The sequence below is a fragment of the Arachis ipaensis genome, chromosome B3, assembly GCF_059453495.1.
Source record: "Arachis ipaensis isolate K30076 ecotype BB chromosome B3, ASM5945349v1, whole genome shotgun sequence".
Taxonomy (NCBI): Eukaryota; Viridiplantae; Streptophyta; class Magnoliopsida; order Fabales; family Fabaceae; genus Arachis; species Arachis ipaensis.
The window spans coordinates 145,537,424-145,559,000 of record NC_142438.1 but is presented as its reverse complement, the minus strand read 5'-3'; the positions used below and the strand labels follow the sequence as shown (position 1 = coordinate 145,559,000).

Genomic DNA, 21,577 nt, shown 5'->3' with positions numbered 1-21,577 from the left:
TGTGTTTATGTTGTTTATTTAATTTTAGATGTGTTTTTGACATGAGTTTTGAATGTTTTGAATAAAAAAAATAATTGAAGTGAGTTTAATTGATTTTGAAAACTTCACTAATTTTTTAAAAATTAGTACACGAAAAGTTGTTACGAGTTTTATGGTTTGGTTTGCAAAAAATTAATGTATTGCAAGTGGTTACAAATTTTACAGTGATAAGTATTCAAAATAAAAGTAGTTCCTTAAAAATAGAAAATATGATTAATTAAAAAAATTAAAATAATAAAATATTAGATTTAAAAGTTGAATAAATGCTGAATTTTGTTGTATAAGTAGTATTTTCCATTATGTACAGAGAAAGTATAGGGAGACAATTAAATAATTGTACAATGTGTACAATAGAAATAAAAAAATTATATAATATTTAATTTATATAATATTTAATTTATATAATAATTGTTGGCAATAAGTTGACAAATAATATATTGGTACCCTATACTTTTCCTTTGTCTCAAGGTCATTACACTGATACCGCAACCCCCTCCCAAACACTCTCTACATGTGATTTCACGTCTTCGGCGGTCATTATCTTCCATTCTCACTGGTCGGTCGCCGCAAACAACAAACGCCATCACCGCTCAGACCACAGCCCAACACTGCGCTGCCACCGCCGCCCAGACCACGACCCGATGCCACCCTACTCATTGTGGTCGTCCGAACATTCCTGTCACGCACAAAGGTGGTTTAGGCCGACTAAATAACATCGGATTCCTCTGCAGGCCTTCCTTTCTTCCCCGTCGCGCACAAAGAGAGGTTTGGGCGACGTATACAGAAAGGGCCTTGTCATGTAAGGACCAACCCACCCAACACGTATTGTAAAATCCAAAACCCATAGAAACTGCTGCTACATGTGGTTCACGGTGGACTCCAAGTACAGCACCACCGATGAGATCATCTGCTCCGCCACCGAGCTCCATGAAGGCATTTGGTTTAGGAAATCAAGCATTCACAGCCTTCAAGACGTCTCTTTCGACTGCTGAATGTTCAATTCATTAGGTATGTAGATGGTTATTTAATTCTTAATTTGATTCTGTTTAATTATATACAATTAACAAATGTTGGATGGTTATTTCACTAGGTAGTGAAATGATTATTTTAATAATTACGTAGATGATTGTTTGATGGCGGGTGAGAAAACTTCTAACGCCGGGGAGGTGGGATGATTGATGAGGGTGGGGTAGCAGACGGTTGGGATGGGGAGGGAAGAGGGTGTTTGGGTAAATTTCTTTGGTAATAAATTAGGGTTGAGATGATTAATTATTTGAAATAATTGTTTAGGTTTCTTTTTTTTTTTTATTGAACCAAATTCAATATCTATTGTATAAATTGTCAAAATTTTTCATTGTCTCCCTAGCAGAGTTCGTCTGTATATTTTAGAATTGGTTAGTTTTGATGAGTCACTATTCTGTTATACAAATAAGAGTAAATAGTTAAATTAGTTCCTAAAAAATTGTGTGATCTCTAAATTAGTCCTCCGAATAATTTTTACAATAAAAAAAATTATTTTTAACACTTAAAAATTCTATTTTACTTTCAAAATAATTTTACCCGTTGAAAATTCATGTCAACAATCCTTGAATGTTTTGATTTAATTTTCGTAAAAATGCAATTATACAAATTACAAGCATCAATCTAAAAAAAAAGACATCTTTTATGGGATATTGTAACTAATAATGGCAGGTTAATCAAAATCATATTCTACTATTTTCACTAGGTATAAACGTAAACTCACACTACAATTATGCTCCAAATTCTCTAATATCTAACCTACAATATGAAAATCCGAAAGAAAAACAAAAAAATTATAATCTTATTGGTTAACCCTAATTTCAACTGTGGGCTGAATACTTAACTACCACACATAGCAGTAGTAAAAAGAAAAAAAAAATAAAAGAGCATAGAATCACATGAGAAAAAAAAAAGAAAGGGAGTGGAAGATAAGAAACTAGTGGTTGGTATGACGAGAGTTGATATCGCCGAGCAAGAAGAATGAATGGAAAAAGTGATAAGCACGAAGGTGACAGAACTAATGAAGCTGATGAAGACGATTCTGTTCACTATCGTCGTGCTCTGTTTTGCCTCCACCATTGACTTGCTTCTACGTCTCCTTCACCACCGTCTTACATCTCCTCCTCTTTTCATGGACACTTTCCACTAGGTGAAACAGTTTTTTTGAATGAGAAATTGGAATCAAGCGATAGGGCATCGTTTTGATACACTCAACTTTCCATAAGTTAAAACGATGCCGTTTTATGTGCTGAGGTGTAAGCTTTTATTAACACTGTTAGCAGAAAAGTGACAGAAGGACTAACGCAACTAATTTTAAATCTTTTAAAGATAAATTTGATTAAAAAAATTTTAAGGATTAATTTAAAAATCGCGTGATCTTTCAGAGACCAATTTAACTATTTACTCATACAAATAATTTTATTATTAGATTTCATAAATTCTCTAAAGATTTGGTAAACTATACAAATTATAATATAGTAGTATTGCACTAAAAGGTGATACAGTAATACGCACAAAATATTCAGTGCCTATCTTATCCATTTTTATCCTCTGTTCTTATTATTATATATAATTAAGAATATTAAATTAAATAAACTAATTTTGTATTATACATATTCGCTACCTATTGCACTATTGCGTTACCGTTTGTCCAAAGTTTTTCACTTTTTGGAAATTAGGCCATTTATCCAAAGTTTGAATGGAGAATAGTCCATGCATACTGGAATGTGTTGAGTAATTTGGCTGGGCCTATTTCGACTTTTTATTTTTTTTCCTGATCTGACAAATTTTAAAAAAACGCGTGGCCAAAAATATAGTAAACCAACAAAAGATATCCCATGACCAAAAACAAAAAACAAGATACCAAGACTGAAGTTTATTTTCTCTTCATATTTTGAAAACTACCCAAATCGAAAAGTTTTATTGTGACTTAAATCTATAGAGAGTTCTGACAAAAAAAAAAAAATCTATAGTTCATGTCCGAAAAGTAAAATTTATAAAGAATTCCTCCTACAAAAAAGTCAAAATTTCATGATGTAAAAGTGATCAAATTGATAAGTATCTAAAATACTAAACGATTATTTTTATTCGAAGTAAAATGTTGACAAATTTATTAATAAAGAACTAATTTGTATTAATAAACTTATTTTTAAAAAGTTAGAATACACTGTTCAATCTATTAATTAAGAAAATTAATGTTTTGAAATTTTTTCACATAAAAATTATTTTTTATGGAATATAAAATTAGTTTTTTTATTTATCAATAAATTTGTCAATATTAAAAAATAATAAGTATTGTTTACTCTAAAAATTCTTAAACTTTTTATAAGTGTGAATACTTCAATCAAAAGTTAATAAAATCTTATAGTTAAATGTTATATATTTTAACCCTTTTATTTGCTTACTTGAAGGTTGTTCCGGTCATGGTGTCTGGGGCCTCAAATAGTCTAACGACGATCTAGACCTCAAATCCAAATTTTTTCTACGGTCCAAACTAGTCAGAAAGCCGGGAACCAATAACTAACAGTCAAATTTAAATATTTTTTTTATTTTAGTTAATAAAATAAGATAGCAAGACAATCTATATAAAGAGAGTCAAGGGTTCCCTCAGGAACGTTATACACTCCTAATTCATACATATACTTGATGAACAAAAACTGAAGTTCACAGATACCGACAAGTGTACTGTATCGTCCAAGTAATATCACAGTGAGTAGATATTGCCAGACTCCAAATTTTGAAAAATATTTTATGAATGATAAGGAAAAATATTTAGAACATAAACTCGAACACTTATCTTAAAGGATTTGGTCCAAAATAGGGCTAAAAGAAAATTTAACTACCAATTCTAAAGGGATTTTGGCCAAATATTATATGGTATGAGGTAAGAAAACTCTCTCCCTTTCAATTTTTTCTATATGTGCTAGTCCTAGTTGAACTATGTGTGGAATTTGGTGAAATTAGAGTTGTTTAGTTGATTTTACACAAATTGGGTGTTTGGTGTGGTTGGAGCTTTTGTTGAGGCTTGAATTGAGGCTTGGGCTGATTTTGGATCAATTGGTGGAGACTTGGAGGATTGATCAAAGTTTGGGTCCTTTCGGGGTGGAAATCCAAGTGTTGGGACACCGCCGTCAACAAGGTAGGAATTTTTCTTAAAACCGTTTTATTACCAAAGATTGTTATAAATCGATATCGAGATGAAAATGATATTTTTGATGATTATGTGAGTCCCATGAATTGGTATGTATGATTGTTAATGTACTTAAATGATGAATTAGTGTAAATATTGTGTTTGATTATGGTTGAGAATGTATATTTGATTAGTAAATGAATGTTGTGATTTTGATTACCTTGTGATGAGTTATATAAAATTGAGTTGAATGATATTTGACGTAAGAGTTTAGGTCTAAAACTGTAATAGAGTGAGGTATCCCTTACTTGGTGAGTTACGGTACGTGTATAAGTGCCATATTGTGATTTATTGTGGATATGATGAGAATTAGTTGGACATTTGATGTGTTGTGGTTATTGTAATGAATGAAAATTGTAATGAGTTATGTTGTATGAATGAAAATTGGTTGATTAGGTTCTTGATGTAATGGATTTAGTTGTCGAGCTTTAAATGGCTAGGGAATGGATTTGGAATTGATAATTGTGTAAAGGGGTTTCTAGAAATGGTCTTGGGTGGTGTTAAAATAAAATGAATTGAAACAATGTAAAAGTGTATTATACATATTTTTGGGTAAATTAGTTATTTTGTCCAACTTTGAAGGGCTATAACTTGGAGCTTTGAGTTTGAAATTTGATGAAATTTGTCTTATATTAAAGGTAATGATGAGAGCTTTAAAAATGTTTAAGAACGAAGGAAAACGGAATTTTGTAGAAAAAATTATGAATATTTGAAAACGGGTATAAAAATCTGAAAAACTGAAATTATGCAGAAAACCAAAAATTCTGATTTGCGTATCCACGCACCATATGGTGCATGCGCACCATACAGAACTAGTGTAAATGCTCATGCATATGCACAAGGGTGTGTGTACGCACGCCAAGGAAAATTTACAAGTTGTGCGTACGCATGGATCCTATTTTCTTAAATAAACTCTATTTTTGACTGCTTGACTTTTCTAGCATGCTTGTAAACCCCTGTAAACCTCGTATGATATGTATAACTTGTTTTTAAGCTCTGAATAGAGTGTGGCTAAGTACAATGAATTAAATTGAATTATTTCTGAAAAAACGCTTGGTTAAACCGGATGACATGGTTGCGGGGATAGTGGTTTGTCCCGCCCTTGGTGAAGACGGTTGTGTTATCCTACTCACGAGGTAATAGAATTGATAATTGATAAGAGATTGGGATTAATGAACCTAAGCTTGATAAATTAACAACGATTTGGGGGTTAACGAGTTTAGTAACTTATGATATTGCTAAAAGACATTGACATTGATTAATGGTGGGCAAATGACTGGGTTGGCAAGGATGGAGGTTTATCCCGCTTGTATGTTAATTAACAATGGTTATATTTGATGTTGGGGGGTAGATATCATGAAATTAGTAAGTCCTTTCCCGATAAAGACTTGTTGTGTAGGGGGTAAATATGATGAATTTAATGAATCATTCTCCGATAATGACTTGATTTGTGAGACACTTACACCTGGTAGACGCAAGGACGTGGGTCTTGTTCCGCTTGCTCGGTGTTGTAGTGTAATTGTGGGAATAGTGATTCTGTCCCGCATATAGTAAGGACCGTGGTTTTATCTCGCTCACAGTTTGAGTATGATTATGTGTGATTGTGATTACGATTATTTTGATTGGAAATATAATTAATGATTATTACCTACCTGGGTAGATGCAAGAGTTGTGGCTTAGTCCCACTTGCTCTGGGTTAAGGTTTGAGACACCTGGGTAGATGCGAGGATTGTGGTTCACCCCACTTGCTCTGGATTGAGATTTTAAACACTTGCCTGGGTAGATGTAAGGGTTGTGGCATTGTCCCACTTGCATCTAGAATTGTGGTGAAAGGCACCTGCATGGGTAGATGTATGGGTTATGGTGTTATCCCACTTGCATTCGGGTTATGGTGTGAAGCACCTGCAAGGGTAGACGCAAGGATTGCAGTTAGTCTCGCTTGCTCCTGATATGGTGTTCTATGTCGGGTTAGCTACCGGATATGTCAGGTCTGGCATTATAACCAACACGTGAGCTCATGACCAGTAGGATAGACATGCATCATACTGCATTTGCTTGCATTTGCTTGGGTCTGAATAATTACTTGGTATGCCTAATTGACATCCTGTTAATTACTAATTATGCTACTTGTCATACTTGCTCTCTATGTATGATTGTGACTCGTTGGTTTGGATTATGGTGATTTGAGTGTGATCGATTATATTTGGGCCAGAATCCGTGATTTGATTATGCTTTGGGTTGGAAGCCACGATTTGATTATGTTTTGGACCGGAGGCTGTGACTGTTTGGGCCGAAGGCCGTAATTGGGCAAGCTATATGCCTTGGTAAGTTGGTGAAAATTTTGATATACACTTTGACTTGTGGTAGGTTGGATGTTGATTGATTTTGCTTGGGTTGGAGGCTGTGATTAATTATGTGATGGGCCGAAGGCAGTGAATGATTTATGTTTGAGGTTTAGTGAAGTATAAAAAATCAAATTATTTCAAAATCGACTTAATGAACCTATGTTTGGAACATGCTAGTTATTCATACAATTTAAGTAACTTTTAAGATTATTATAATTGAACTATGAATTTGGATTTTGGATAAGTAATTGTTGATTTTCGAAAGGGTTCATAAGATGAGCGATGATCACTGCGGTTGAAAACAACGTTCTTTTTATATATTCTCTTATGACAATTCTAAACTTCACGGTGAGACCGTTTGGATAGATTCTCACCCCCTATAGACTTCTCTTTTCAGGATGGACGAGGTAGCTTATGAAGTTTCTTCTGCGTGTCTAGTTGTATATCTTAGTTATGATTTTTTCTCGCCTTTATTCTTATAATTTTGTAAGAGGGATAAGAGTCGAGATTGTAATGACATGTATGTATGTAATATTTGTAAGTTACTTGTATAAAAAGTCCTTTATATATATATGAAGTGTTGTGATTTGTATCTATGCATGTTTGTACAAAGAAAAAGTGTTTTCGGCTTTTCAAACAAACAGCGATATGGTTTCGAGTAAAGACTCCTATTTTATTATTATATATGTATGATAGTCGTCGTAATATCCATTCTATCAGAGTAGCGCAACCAAAAGCGTGACATTTTGATAGTAAGGATGTTATAAATATCGTTCCCATATGGATTAAAGGATGGAGCACGCAAATATCGAGTTAAATAACTAATTAGATCAATGAAACCTGGATTGATTAGGGTTGAAAACTTGTCTTGTTGGAGTCTTGGAAGTTGAGTGCTTCTGAGGCAAGCAGTGATGTTGAATCGAGAGAAATCAATAATGGAGAATGTCAATGGCTTCAGAGATGTTTAAACCCTAGGAAGATCAAACCTTGTGTTCCTATTCTAAAGCATGCAAAGATCTTTTCACGACGAATCTTAATTAACCGATTTTCAATGCCTTGACTCCTCGGTTTCTCCTCAATTAACCAACCGCCAATGTCTTGGTCAATCAATTAATCAATGAGGTTAAGTGCAAATCCGATTCAGTTCCTCATAAGATTCAAAAGTAGTCCTTAGGTCGGATTATATGTCACGTATCCAAGTTAGTCCTATCCGATTAAATCTTATGAGAAAACACAATTTTCAAAAGTTGTTCTAATCCGAAATATATGTCACATATTCAAAACTAGAATGATTGAAAATTATGTATGTGTCGCACACTTTAAAAACCACTATGTCTAGTCAATTTAAAAAGTCATGTGAAAGAGTTTTCAAGCATAATTCGGATATTAGTTCTGTCGAATTAATAAACAAATTCAGGACGGGATTAGCACACTTTCAATGCTACTAATTTGTTTACGATGAAGAATGAATAACTCAATCATGAAATAGATCAATTGAACACTTTGAAATAAAAGAAAACACATATTAATAATCTATAGAAATATAAACAGAGCTCCCAACCCTTTGACACAAGGATTAGTTACTCATGGAGAATGGAAAACAACAATAAAACCAAACTGCGCTGAGGAAGCTTGATGTCCTCTCTGTGAATGTCGTTCACTTATTTATACTTGGGGTTTCTTCTAAATCAAATTCAAAAACTAAATCTTATCTTAATAGAATAATTAAGATAGCTCCTAATAATTCAAATCCTAAAAACAGAATCAAATCAAATTTAAATTATAGCAGAATCTTCTTCAATCTTCAACTAGGAATCACATCTTTGAGGTTGGGCTTTGTTGAAATCATTTTTGACGTTGCATGGGACCTGGTGGCGTGTAACTGGGTCTAATTCTTTAGGCTTGGGCGTGTAACGCCAAGCAATAGCGTTACACGCCAATTTATTGGGCCAGTAGGGTGTGGCACGCCCCAATAGTGGCGTTACACACCAGGCTTGGGCTGCTCCCTAGGGATTGCCTTCCTCCAAGGCGTGGCATGCCTCCTTCACTGTGTGACACACCATGCCTTGCTTCCTTCATGGGCGTGGCACGCCATGTCTTGAATCCTCCAGGGCGTTGCACGCCCTTCTTGTGGCATTGCATGCGACTTCAGTGGTAGTGCAGGGCGTTGCACACCCCTGCTTCTTCCTCCAGGGCGTTCCACACTCCTCTAATGGCATTGAACGCTGGCTTGTGCTACATGGGTTGCATGACTTTAATCCTTACGTACTTTAATTACATGCTTTTTTCCATGGCCTTGCCCTCTGATTATGCTTTATTTGCTACTTGATTTTCCTTCTTAATCCTGTATTTCCTTGAAAAACACATAAAACACACCTTAGTACCAAATGGCAATATCCTTATTCTCAGATAAAAGACCCTCATAAGTTATCCTCGTGAGATAGGAAGCTCCAGCCCTAAAATTCCAATATGGATCAATTCGGTGCTCCCCCTCCTGGGATAACCAAAAAGGCTGATGACCTTGGACCGAATCCTCAAACAAGTCAAAGATCCGGTGGTTTGGCTGAGCATGGAAAGAAATATATCCCTTCCAATATTTTTTCTCCTTATGTGAAATGGTGCACAGAAAGAAAAATAAAAAGACTTCAACCCGAGTCGGTATCTCCAAAAATTCACTCACCAGCTCGGAAGTCCAGATAGTCGCCCAGCTGTTTGGATGAAGTTAAGACGACGTCGCGGAAACATGATTCAGAAGGGCCATGACGAACTCGGAGAAAGGCAACCAAAATCCCAAATTGGTAACAAAGGTTCGTGCACCCATATCCAATCGGGAACCTACGGGGAGTTCAGATGAACGTAGCACACCCTCTCGTTTTCACTGGAGAGCACAGGCTCTTACTATTGCTCTGTCTCGCCTCCTCCCAACACAGGCCCCTCATCTCGAAGTCTCTAAAGATCCCCCTCATCTAACCGGGAGGGTGTACCTTACACATCGGACATCACCCAATGGTGATGATCCGGTACACCTCCAGCCGGAAAAATTGGACTTGGATTCCCTTGAACTCTCCTCTGCTACACTATACCTATATCTAAACGAGGGCACCACTATCAACCCATTCCCCAGAAACATAGAAAAACAAGAAGACCCCCTAACTATATCAAAACTATGCCAAAAATCTACCAAATCCCATAAATCCTAAGCCATAATAGAACAATGACATCCCCTCCCCCCATTTCCTCTATCGCGACACGAAGGAAACCTAAAAAGAAATAAGCAGAATGAAAACTAAAGCAACTAACAAAGCACGAAAAACAAAGAGGAGGCACTAACCTGTTCTAGAATCAGCAAGAAAAGAAACTAGATGAGCAAAAATGCAACAACTAACAGCGGTCAATCCAAGCAACAATACAAGAGACCAGAAAAATGCTAGAAAGGAACAAATGAGAAAGGAGTAGTTACAAGAATATAGAAGCAAAAAACCCCCCAAGTTTATAGAAATACCAAAGGACCAGCAGGACTGAAAATGGAAAAAAGGCAAAAACCCCATACTCTCTCTCTCTCTCTCTCTCTCTCTCTCTCTCTCTCTCTCTCTCTCTCTCTCTCTCTCTCTCTCTCTCTCTCTCTCTCTCTCTCCGTGTCAATCTGCTATCGAAAAACGCAATGGACAAACGCAAAAACAGCTTGCACTCTGACAACAATCAAATGACCTTCCAAACCACAAGGAACCGAACTCATCAGCCAATGATGAGACCAAGCGTATACTTGCTCTCATGCTGCAGGGGCAACTATTCCAGTCATGGTGTTTGGGGCCTCAAACGGCCCAACAACAACCCGGACCCCAAACCTAACTCATCCCTACGACCCAAACTGGCCACAAAGTTGAGAACCAATAACTAACATTCAAATTTAAATACCTTCTTTATCTTAGCCAACAAGATAAGATAACAAGACAAACTATATAAAGGGAGTTAAGGACTCTTTCAAGTACGTTACACGCCCCTAATTCATACCTATACCTCTTAAACTCATTCTGATTTAAACGTCAAAGTGTCTTTATAAATACCACCCCTGCCACTTTAGAAGTCCGATCCCGTTATCGCCAAAACCGACGAGTTCTTGATCCTTCTTTCAACATGTACCATTGAAGTCTAATACAGACGTGATATTAGAATTTATCATTTCTGTACCTTACACAAGAAGGACAATATATATATATATATATATATCACATTTGTAAAATTGTTCTTCCTTTTCTTTTTCGGTAATACATGAGAAAACTTGGTATGATACATTCGAATTCCTTGGACTAAGTATAGATTACTTCGACGTAGTTAAGATTAATCAAAAATTTGATTTAAGTTAATAAATTAAATTGATTTTAAATGATAAAATTGATTATTAAATTAACAAACCGATTTTAAAAATAAAAACTGATTTTGTATGAAAAATTGATTTTTGCATATGAAATTCGGTTTTACATATAAAAACTGATTTTGCATATAAAAACCAGTTTTCCGTACAAAAATTGGTTTATTTCAAAATCAGTTTTTTTAAAAATAAAACAGAATAAAAAAATAATTTTATGCAAAGTCAAATTTAATTTAAAAAATTAATTTTAATTTATGAAATACTATTTTATTGATAAATTAAGAGTCTAATTACCCTATGGGTGTTATAGAATTAATAGGTGTGGTTTTGGTTTTTATACTTATTTTATAAACTCACATATTTAATTAGTTTTATATAGTTTTGATTCATCGGTTAAAAATTAATTTTTAAAATTTGATTTTATTAACTAAAATTTAAATAAATATGATTATGGGTTTTAAAACCATTTTAAAAAATTTGTTATTCAAAATGTGATTATAAATTTTTATCGGTTAACTATAATTTAATTTGGATAATTATCTCTGTTTTTTTAAGATAATTATTTTAATTTATTTCTTGAATAAAATTGGTCTAAAACCAGACATCACACATAATAATGATTCACATAAAAAAGTTTTACTAATTAATTAAATAATTATGTAATTGAAGTAAAGAGCACTCTACTATATAAATTAAAATTGTATAAAAAAAATATAAATTTTTTTTATAGTGTATTTTATTTTTATTTAAAATGTGGATCTTAACTTTTTTAATTTTTCTTTCATCTTATATAAAATAAAGATATATAAACTTACATCTTTATCATATAATTTATCTTGAAGTAATAAAAAAAATAGGTAAGATAATTTTCAAGAAGAGGAAATAGAAAGGCATGCTTTCGAGTTTCGAGCATTAGACGGCTAGTTTATGTGAAAGTCTGGTCCAAAATCTTCATTTCTTTGTAAGTCATTTTAAAGGTTAGCTTTTACTTAATTTAATATTCATCTCTAAAGCAGGCCTCTAGGCTCCAATCAACGGCTGCTAGTGATGCCTTGGAATTAAGTTTAGACTTTAGATGAAGCTTCATCATAGGTTACTTTTAACTTTTAATTATTTAATTCTATTAGTACCTCTAGACGTTTGTTTTACATATATATGTTGGTCATAAGATTTTCTATCTGTTCGATGAAGAATGAAATTTCTTTGATAAGCTTTCATACAATTTCACAATATTATTTTACATTTTTCAACATTTAATTCATTCAAAGAAGAGAAGAAGATACTGATGACAAGTGCTACATAGCATGATAGCAAGAAATTTAAAACTAACCAGAATGCTTGTTAAAAATTATAGCCACGATTAGGTGATAAAATGGATAAAACTCACTATCTTATCCAAATTCTTAGAACAATGCATGCATTTTGAATTTTTTTTAAATTGTCTAATTGTAATGATAATAGAAAAAATATTAAATATATATTAAAATCAACTATTAAAAATAATTATTATATATTTATATATAAATATATATAATTTAATTTATTTTTAATATATATTTTATATTTTAATATATATTTTATATTGACAACCATTTAACCATCGATTCGATTTTGGTAGCATGGTTGAATAATAACATATATAAATGATTAATGATGGGTGGATATATAAATAGCTGAATCACATCAGCGACGCACATTTTACTTTATATGATTATTGTTTAAAAATATTTCAATTATGATATTTACTGTGTGATGTATATGGAAATAATAACAATTAAGAAATTTGGATCTTAAAACGAAAAAGTTGATAAAATAGTAAAATAAAGAGTTAATTGTTATTAATTTTGTAATTTTTATGAAATGTATATCTCACTATCTTAATTTAAAAGTATTTAACTTTTTATTTTATTATTTTATTTTTTTTTTATTTTAAAAAATTTTGATTTATAATTAAGATATGAATATGTATTAAGTTAAAGAAAAAATTTAAAGAGTTAACTATAATATAAATCAATTAGGTCAATTTTTTTTATTTTTAATTTTAAAATTAAAAAAATTAAGATAATAAAAAGTTGTTTTTTTTTTATAACGGGCTTATTTTTCAATTAATTATTTTGAGTTAGTTTTCCTTCTAGTTGATTTTTCTAGGCGAACTCTAAGTTAAATATTTTGGTTAATTACAATTAATCACCTTCAATTATAGCCTTCTGGGTGATGTAACATTGGTGATGTTACAAAGTGAGCGTGTGTCATGCATGTATGAAAAGAAGGTTGCTTTATGAAAGCATTGGACGCACGATAGAAGCAAAGGAAAAGAAAAGAAAGAACACAGAAAGTATGTCTGTGTAGGGTGAAGAAATTAAAGAAAAAAGAAGAGGAAGAAAAGCATTCAAGTGGTGGTGTCAATGTCAACAATAGTACAGTAGTTATACACTAGCTAATTTATGGTCAATTATTTTGCATTGCTGCAATATAATGCAAGCAACTTTATGGCCAAACCTACTATCACTACTCCACCTCCGTATAGATCACAAGCACAAGCATAATCATGTGCCTATTCTTCCGCTGGTGGCAAAAGAGTTCAAGGGACAGTAACCCCGAAAACTCTACCACGTGCCGCCACTTTACCATCGCCGAGATAAGATCCGCCACCAACAACTTCGACCAAGCCCTAATCATAGGCCGCGGAGGCTTCGGCAATGTTTATAAAGGCAAGTTCCCCAAGCACCGCTCCCCCGTGGCCATCAAGCGCCTCAATCAGGGTTCCAATCAAGGACTCCGCGAGTTCCAAACGGAGATCAAGATGCTGTCCCACCTCCGCCATCCTCACCTCGTCTCCCTCATCGGCTACTGCCAGGACGCCGCCGAGATGATCCTCGTCTACGACTACATGGCGCGTGGGACCCTACGCGAGCACCTCTACGACTACGACACCAGCAACAACCAACAACCCCTCTCGTGGAACAAACGCTTGGAGATATGCCTTGCTGCGGCGCGTGGGCTTCACTTCCTGCACACAGAGAACGTGATCCACCGGGACGTGAAGAGCACGAACATACTGCTTGACGATGATTGGATCGCGAAAGTTGCGGATTTCGGTTTGTCGAAGGACGGGCCGAATGGTTCCCACGTGACAACGGACGTGAAGGGTAGTTTGGGGTATTTGGACCCGGAGTACTACATGAGTCAGTGGTTGAGTCAGAAGTCTGACGTGTACTCGTTCGGGGTTGTTTTGTTGGAGGTGTTGTGTGGGAGGCCAGTGATCAAGCGTAGGATCGAGAATAGGCAGGAGGAGTCCCTTGTGATTTGGGTAAAAAGCTGTTATCAAGATGGCAACGTTGATCTGACGGTGGATCCTGCCTTGAAGGGTACCATTGGGCAAAAGTGTTTGGACAAGTTTGTTGAGGTTGCCTTGAGTTGTTTGAACGATCATGGCAAGGAACGCCCTTTCATGAAGGATGTGGTGAAGGGCTTGGAGTGTGCCTTGAGCCTGCACCTCACTGGTGCCCATCCAAAAAGGGGCAAGAACAACAGCGATGACGTGGCAGTCAGCTTCACCGTCCTTGTGGGCCATGATTATGATGACAATTCTCGGGGACTAGTCATGACCGACTCTCAGTGTATTATTACTACTACCAGTAGTAATGCTGCAACTACCACTACCACTACCACTACCAGCACCACCACAAGCACCACCACTTCCAACGAGGAGGAGAAAGCTTTGGTGCAGCATGGGGTCTTCTCTCACCTTGGTAATCCAACACCTACATACTTATCTGTTTGCACTGATAAATGACTTATCTTTCTGTATTTATTTAGAATTTAACATCGTGTATGGTAATTATTATGTTATATTCTACGATAACGACTTTTTCACAGTCCACTATGATGCCTTCTCAATGGCCATTATTGTGTGGTGGCTACAATGTCTACCCTACTTGCACTAATTTATGAGTTACACGTGATTAAGAGGAACTTCTTTAATTCTTCTTTTGACATTGTTAGCACCGTAAGAGAGAGTCTAACAAAAAAGCTCTACGTGCAATTAATTAGAACAATTTTTTAAAAATTTCGATTTTGAAATTCTAAAAGTTAGGATTAGGTTTAGAAACACGCTCCTGTCAATATCAATTACTATGTTGATCAACTCCCGCCTCTCCCGCGTGTGCTACTCTCCCCTGCGGCCACCCCCTCCGACGCAGGTGCCACTTGCCCGTGTCCGCCCCATCCATTGCGCTTGCCAGTCGCCCTTGCGCCCTCCACCGCGTCTCTTGGCGGTGTTATCCTCTCTTCATCAGATTGTGTGCGACGCAAGTCTCCTGATCGCAGCGACGTAGCGCACTCCCTCCAAGTAGCGCCGCCCCACACACACGCGTAGCGCCCTTCCTCCATGAACGCAATCTTGCGCGTCCAGCCGCCGAGGGTCGCCGCTCGTCGTTGCTGTTGTCGCAGACCACCACATAGCCAGGTCGCTGCTCATCTTCTTTCTATTTTTTTAGATAATTTTTTTTACTAATTCTAGGGTTTCTTCTTCTAAGTTTTAAATTTATTATGTTTTGAATGTTCTTTAGTTTTTGAGTTTTAGATATTTTTTAATAATTTTAGATATTTTTTATTTAACTTTTAAATATTCTTTTTTAATGTATTTTGAATGTTTTGTTATGTTTTAACTATTTTTTTTATGTTTTGAATTTTTTTATTAAGAATTTTATAATGACTTTCTAAAATAATTTTAAAATTTTTAAAATATTTTTTAAAATAGTTTTAGAATTTTTATTTTAGATGTTTCATTTTCACTAAATTTTTTATGTTTCGTATGAAAGTTTAAATTCACGTTTTTTTTAAAAAAATAAAAAAAAAGTTGAATGTACTTCTTAGGGGATGTATATGGCCCGTCTGGACGTGAAGATCCAGTCCGTTCTCGAACACTTTAATGGCTAATTTATTGGGATTTTATCGGGGCTAATTTATAAGGGTCTCAAAAATAAACTCAATCATTATTTCGGATTGGGTCCGAGCCATAGTTCGGATCACTCGAACTCGGTCCAGTAGGCCCGTCATCATACACAATTAATATTTTGTGTTATTAGTGATGGATGATGGCTATTCTTATATGGAATTTAAATATTATAAACCTTAATATTTTGTGTTATTAGTCATTATAAGATTATAAGTTAATGTTTTATGTTTAAAATGTATAAGACTTTAAACTAATACATAACATTATGTTTTTTGTATTTATTTAAATATTTGGTATTATTAGACAATATTAGTATTGATTATGGTTATGCTTTAATTTTAGAGAAAGGTTAGTTCTTGTTATATTTTTTTAAATGAATTTTACAATGTGAATTGTGAAATAATGGTTGGAGATTAGATGATTTTTATATGCTAAAGACCCGATTTTTACCCGATTTTTCCTCGACCCGAAGATGCGTAGGTTTCATTAGGTCTAAAATCGGATTAGAATCTAAAAATTACACCCCTAGTACTTCTAATAAAATTGATAATAAAGTAAAAATATTAAAATACAGTAAATATATGGTACTATGATTAGAATTAAAATAAGAAAAAAATTGTCAAAAAAATTAAAAAGAAATAGAGAGCCCAAACATATTAACAACTAAAATGAAGCAATATACCATGCCTATTTTGACAAGTAGTAATGGTAGGGAATCAATAATTTAAAGTTTTTTATTTAAATTAATATCTATAATTATATATATATATATATATATATATATATATATATATAATATTTTAAAATTATGTATTTATTATATTTAATATTATATTTATTTTAAAAATAAATAATAAATATAAAATAAAATAATATTAGATTAATTTAAGATAGTTTTTATTCTCTTCCAAATATTTTTTTTGACAAAGTTAACCCATTCCCACCAAGAAACACTCACCTTCCTGTCCAAAAAAAGAAAAGTCACGCTTCTAGTCTTCAAACTCTTGTACCACAACCTCAAACTTCCTTTCGAGAAACACAACACACCGAAAAAAATCAAAGATACCAATCCTACAATATTTAGCACACTGCGTAACGCGTTTCAGACACGAACCAATATGACCATCTTCCCCTTCTCCACCCATTAAAACGCGATGAACTTCACATTCCGAATCCACCTTCAGTCGCACCTACGGCAAATAAGCCCATCACGTTCGAAACATAACCAATATAATATGTGCTTCCTCCACTTCCAATTGCCTACATCCATCAAAGTTGCCTGAGCATGTAGTCCATCTCCGGTCACGCATGAAGTCGTCGAAACCCATTCTACCAAATGACATTCATATCCTTCGGATAATCTATTACCCATAATATTCCCACCGTAATAAGAAAAACATTTATCGTGATTAATCTCTTAACAAACGTGACTTAAGAATGCTTACGTTAACTGCACTTGTCAGCTTTCTATTGAGCAGTCCGTGTTTAGGCACCTATAACCACGAAGAATGCGGCTTTCTAATATATTCCTAATCTAAAATATTTGTCATTTTAGTAGTTTGTGACATTTATAATTCAATATATCTTTTTATATATACAAATATATATTAAGATATATTGAATTGTTAGTATATTTTACTCCTAAAATAACTTATATTTTAAGATAGGAAAAATATAAAAAAATAGTTATCATATAATTTTTTTTCCTAATGGTCTTGCTGGATTAATTTTTTACCGGTTGTTGTAACTTGTAACGAGGGAACCACCTTGCACTAACTGTGTGTATCAAAGTCTCAAAGATGATTGAGATAAGATAAAAACTGATGTGTAGTCGACTTCATGTGAAGTTAATAGTTGAGAGTCGTTAGATAAAAATTTAGTTAAATTATCTAATAGCTCACAACTATCAATTTCACGTAAAATCGACTGCACCTGAGTTTCCACCTTAAAATAAAGAAATATCCCGTAAAGAAGCCCCAAAGTTGTAAGTGTGCATTGGTATCCTTTTGATTCTTGTACCTTAAAAAATGTTAATGAGTAGTTAGCTTTTCATGATAATTGGAAAAATATTGTACGAAAAGTATGTGTGGCCCTTTGTTGTTATGATAGCATCAATTGACAAAATGTTATATATATATATATATATATATATATATATATATATATCAATCATATAAAATATATATATTAAAGTTAACAACTAATATAAAATATATATTAAAAATAAAGTAAATTATATATATCATCTTTCTCTTATTAAGTCATTATGCATCGCAATTGAGAAAAAGCATTCCACGCAAGACTAGTACAGTGGCTATGTTTGATTAATGATAAAATATCATAATAAAGTTAAAGATAGATGAAAGTAGGGTAGTGTCTGTATTAAAATTATTGAGTAGGGATAATGATAAGGTCATGAATAATTGAACATAGAGCTATCGTTATCTGGTGTATATCTTTTTTTTCTTGCATTGCCCTCAAATCGATAGAGATATATATGCAACAGAAAAAGCAAGTGTTACCCACCTGGCGTGGGGTTTAATTTGTGTGACAAAAGGATCAAATCAAAGAAATAATGAATTAACGAGGATAAATTAATTTAAAAGTTGGTCTTTAATGATGCGTCCGTATAATTAATAATTTTTTAAATATTTTTTTCGTATTCTTTTAAAGATAATTATAATTTTTTTTATCTAAACCGATTGATTTGAGGTATTTTCTGTTGCTAATATATTTTTTAAGTATTTTTTAAAAAAATAGGTAAAGAAAAGAAAAAAAAAAAACATCATTCTTAGACAAGTAAAGAAAGTGGCATCCGATGTCAAGTATATGGTGTTTTAAGCCATGAGAGTGGCGTGCAACGCCACATGAAGGGCGTACAACACCTTCCAAGTCAAACCAAATGGCGTGCAACGCCTTCCAAACCAAGAGAAAGTGGCATGCAACACCATCAAAGGCATGTAATGCCTTCGAGAGCCAATAAGCTGGCTTGTACTGCCACTTTTAAAGGGGGAAATGGATCCTCTCAGTTGTTAAAAAAATTGAGAATGTAAAATGTAATTTTTTATTTTTTTATTATTTTATTATATTTATTTTTAGTCCCATTTATAAAATTATTGATAAAAGATCACACTTTACTCTTTCAATTGTTAAAAAAATTAGAGAGGATTCATTCCCCTTTAAAAACATGTAACGCCTTCAAAATCTGAGAAGCTTTGCAAGAATTGGCAACGCCTTGAAGCTCACAATAAATTGGAGTGCCATGCCACAATCCTAAGTGCAATGCCAATCAAGGTCCATTCTTTTAGAGATGCAAGTTAGCTTAAAGTTATGGAAGATTCTGTTAAGATAAAATTCAATTTGAATTAGTTTTAATTAGGATGTGAATTATTATTATTAATTATCTTATTCTTCTTAAAAGATAACATAAAGATTTATTTTGAATTTATATTTTAAATAAATTTAAGATATAAATAAATGAACATAGTTCACAAAAAAAATTTAAAATTCTAACTAAATCTTTTAATTTTAATATTATTTTCATCTTTTTCCATGAGTAACTAATTTCTCTTGTTAAAAGTTAGGAGTTTTTGTTTAATTTTTTTATGGATTATTAATTTAAGTTTTATTTTATTTTGAGGTTATGCATTAATCTATTTTCAAGATTGAATTTTCGTTCTTCATTCTTTAAAAGTTAGAAGTATTGAAAAATATTCTAATTCTGTTTTAAATTCTATTATTACTTTGGAAATTTAATATTGAAATTAAGTTTAAAAATTTTTTTCATGATTTTTTTATTTGACTAGAAATATCACTTTAAAGAGTGTGCAACATTTATTTCTTATAATTTTTAATTGTTTAGAACTAATTTTAAATACGTGATATAAAATTTGAACTAGAATTATATTTGAATCTTATTTAAAAATAAATCAGAATTGTGTTAAATCTCTTTCTTAATTGGTTGACCAAAAAATTGACAATTGATTAATTAAAAATAAATTAAATTGTTAAGGAATTGAAATTTAATTATTTATTATTTGTTGTGAAAAGATCTTTAAATGGATCAAAATAGATAAACATAAGATTTAATCTTTCTAAAAAATAAATATCCCCAAAAGTGTTGACATTTTCAATTACTACTGTTCATCACTGCCTTCATAATCATAAATCATTCAAGTATTCAAAGCTTCAAGTAAGACACGGTTCTGTCCTTCAATAATCTAGGTTCAATTGATTTAATTAACAATTCAATTCGATATTTACTTGCTCAATTTCTTAATTTTTATGAGAATAATATCTACTTATCGTGGTATTATTTGAATGATTTGATGTATTTGTTAGTATCCGTAAACACTAATTTTTTGTTCATTATTTAGACTACTTTATAAATATAATATTTTTTATTTTTTATTAATATTTTAATACTAAATTTAAAAAAATGCACAAAATAACTGTATAGCTAAGCTAACTGCGGCAAAGTTGAAAAAGCTGATAAATAAATTGGATAAATAACTTAAATAAATTAATTGAGTATAAAAATTATCAGTTGTCCTAAATGATAAAAGAAACATTTTTATCAACTCATTTTTATATAAATTGTGGGCCTGGTAGTGGTTTTAAAAAAAAAAAAAAAACTATGATAATTACCACAATTTAATTTATGCATTGATATTCTATGGTGCTTAAATTCTCCTGTTGATCATAAATCATGGCCCCAAGCTTAATTTTACACCAAAAAATATAAAACATAAGTGATTCTTATGATTTATCAAGTGAGAGACCAAAACCAAAAAAAATTTCATGATTTACGTACATCTACTACAAAATATCTACTACAAATATATAATGTTTTGATTTTAAATGAAAAGAAGGTACTCCTGCGGCCTGCGAATTTACTATCAATTCACTAAAAAGATACATCCTATTACAATCTAAGACTTACTTTATATTTATATTTTTAAATAGCTAAGCTCCATTGGAATTTAAAATAAATAAAAATAGGACATATGCGTAAATAATGTTGAATAAAAAAATTGGTTTATTAAATAATTTTTATTTGTTTATTTAGGTAAAAAAAAACCCCTAACTTATTATATATAATATAGTTTTTCTTCCTCAAATATTAGTAAATATGTATTTTATTTAAAATATTATTTATATCTAAATACATGAAAAGATTAAACTTTTTTTTCTCAAATTTTTAAAGGTTTTTGAATTATTTTATTTATACTTTAAAAAAATAAAAAAAATTTAGTATTTGTTTAAATTTAGAGTAGTTATTTTGTAAAAATTAGAGTTAATTATTTAAAATTTTGTGTTAAATATTAGAGATATTTTGTTAATTATTTAAATTAGTGGAATTTAAATTATTAGAGAAATTAGTATATTATAGAAAATATACATTGAACATCAGTCAGTGTAAATTAAATTATTAGAGAAATTAGTGTAAATTTATTGTGCTTTAGTTTTTGTATTTTTTAATTTTAATTATTTAGAGTTATCGATATTACTTATTTAATTATTTGTGATAAATTTTTGTAGCTTTTATTGTTAACTATTTAGAGTTATTGATATTAATTTTTTAAATATATTAAGCTTTTAAATATATAATATTTTGTAATAGATGTACATAAATCATGAGACTCCCTTTAATT

General features: G+C 32.3%; 1 protein-coding gene across 1 annotated transcript; it reads left to right on the top strand.

Moving 5' to 3' along the window:
* Positions 1-13,258: 13,258 nt before the first annotated feature.
* Positions 13,259-14,846, top strand: LOC107632090 (receptor-like protein kinase FERONIA). The gene has a single exon (XM_016335729.3). It carries the CDS (start codon positions 13,512-13,514, stop codon positions 14,757-14,759), a length of 1,248 nt encoding a protein of 415 aa, XP_016191215.1. The 5' UTR covers positions 13,259-13,511; the 3' UTR covers positions 14,760-14,846.
* The last annotated feature ends 6,731 nt before the right edge of the window (positions 14,847-21,577 follow it).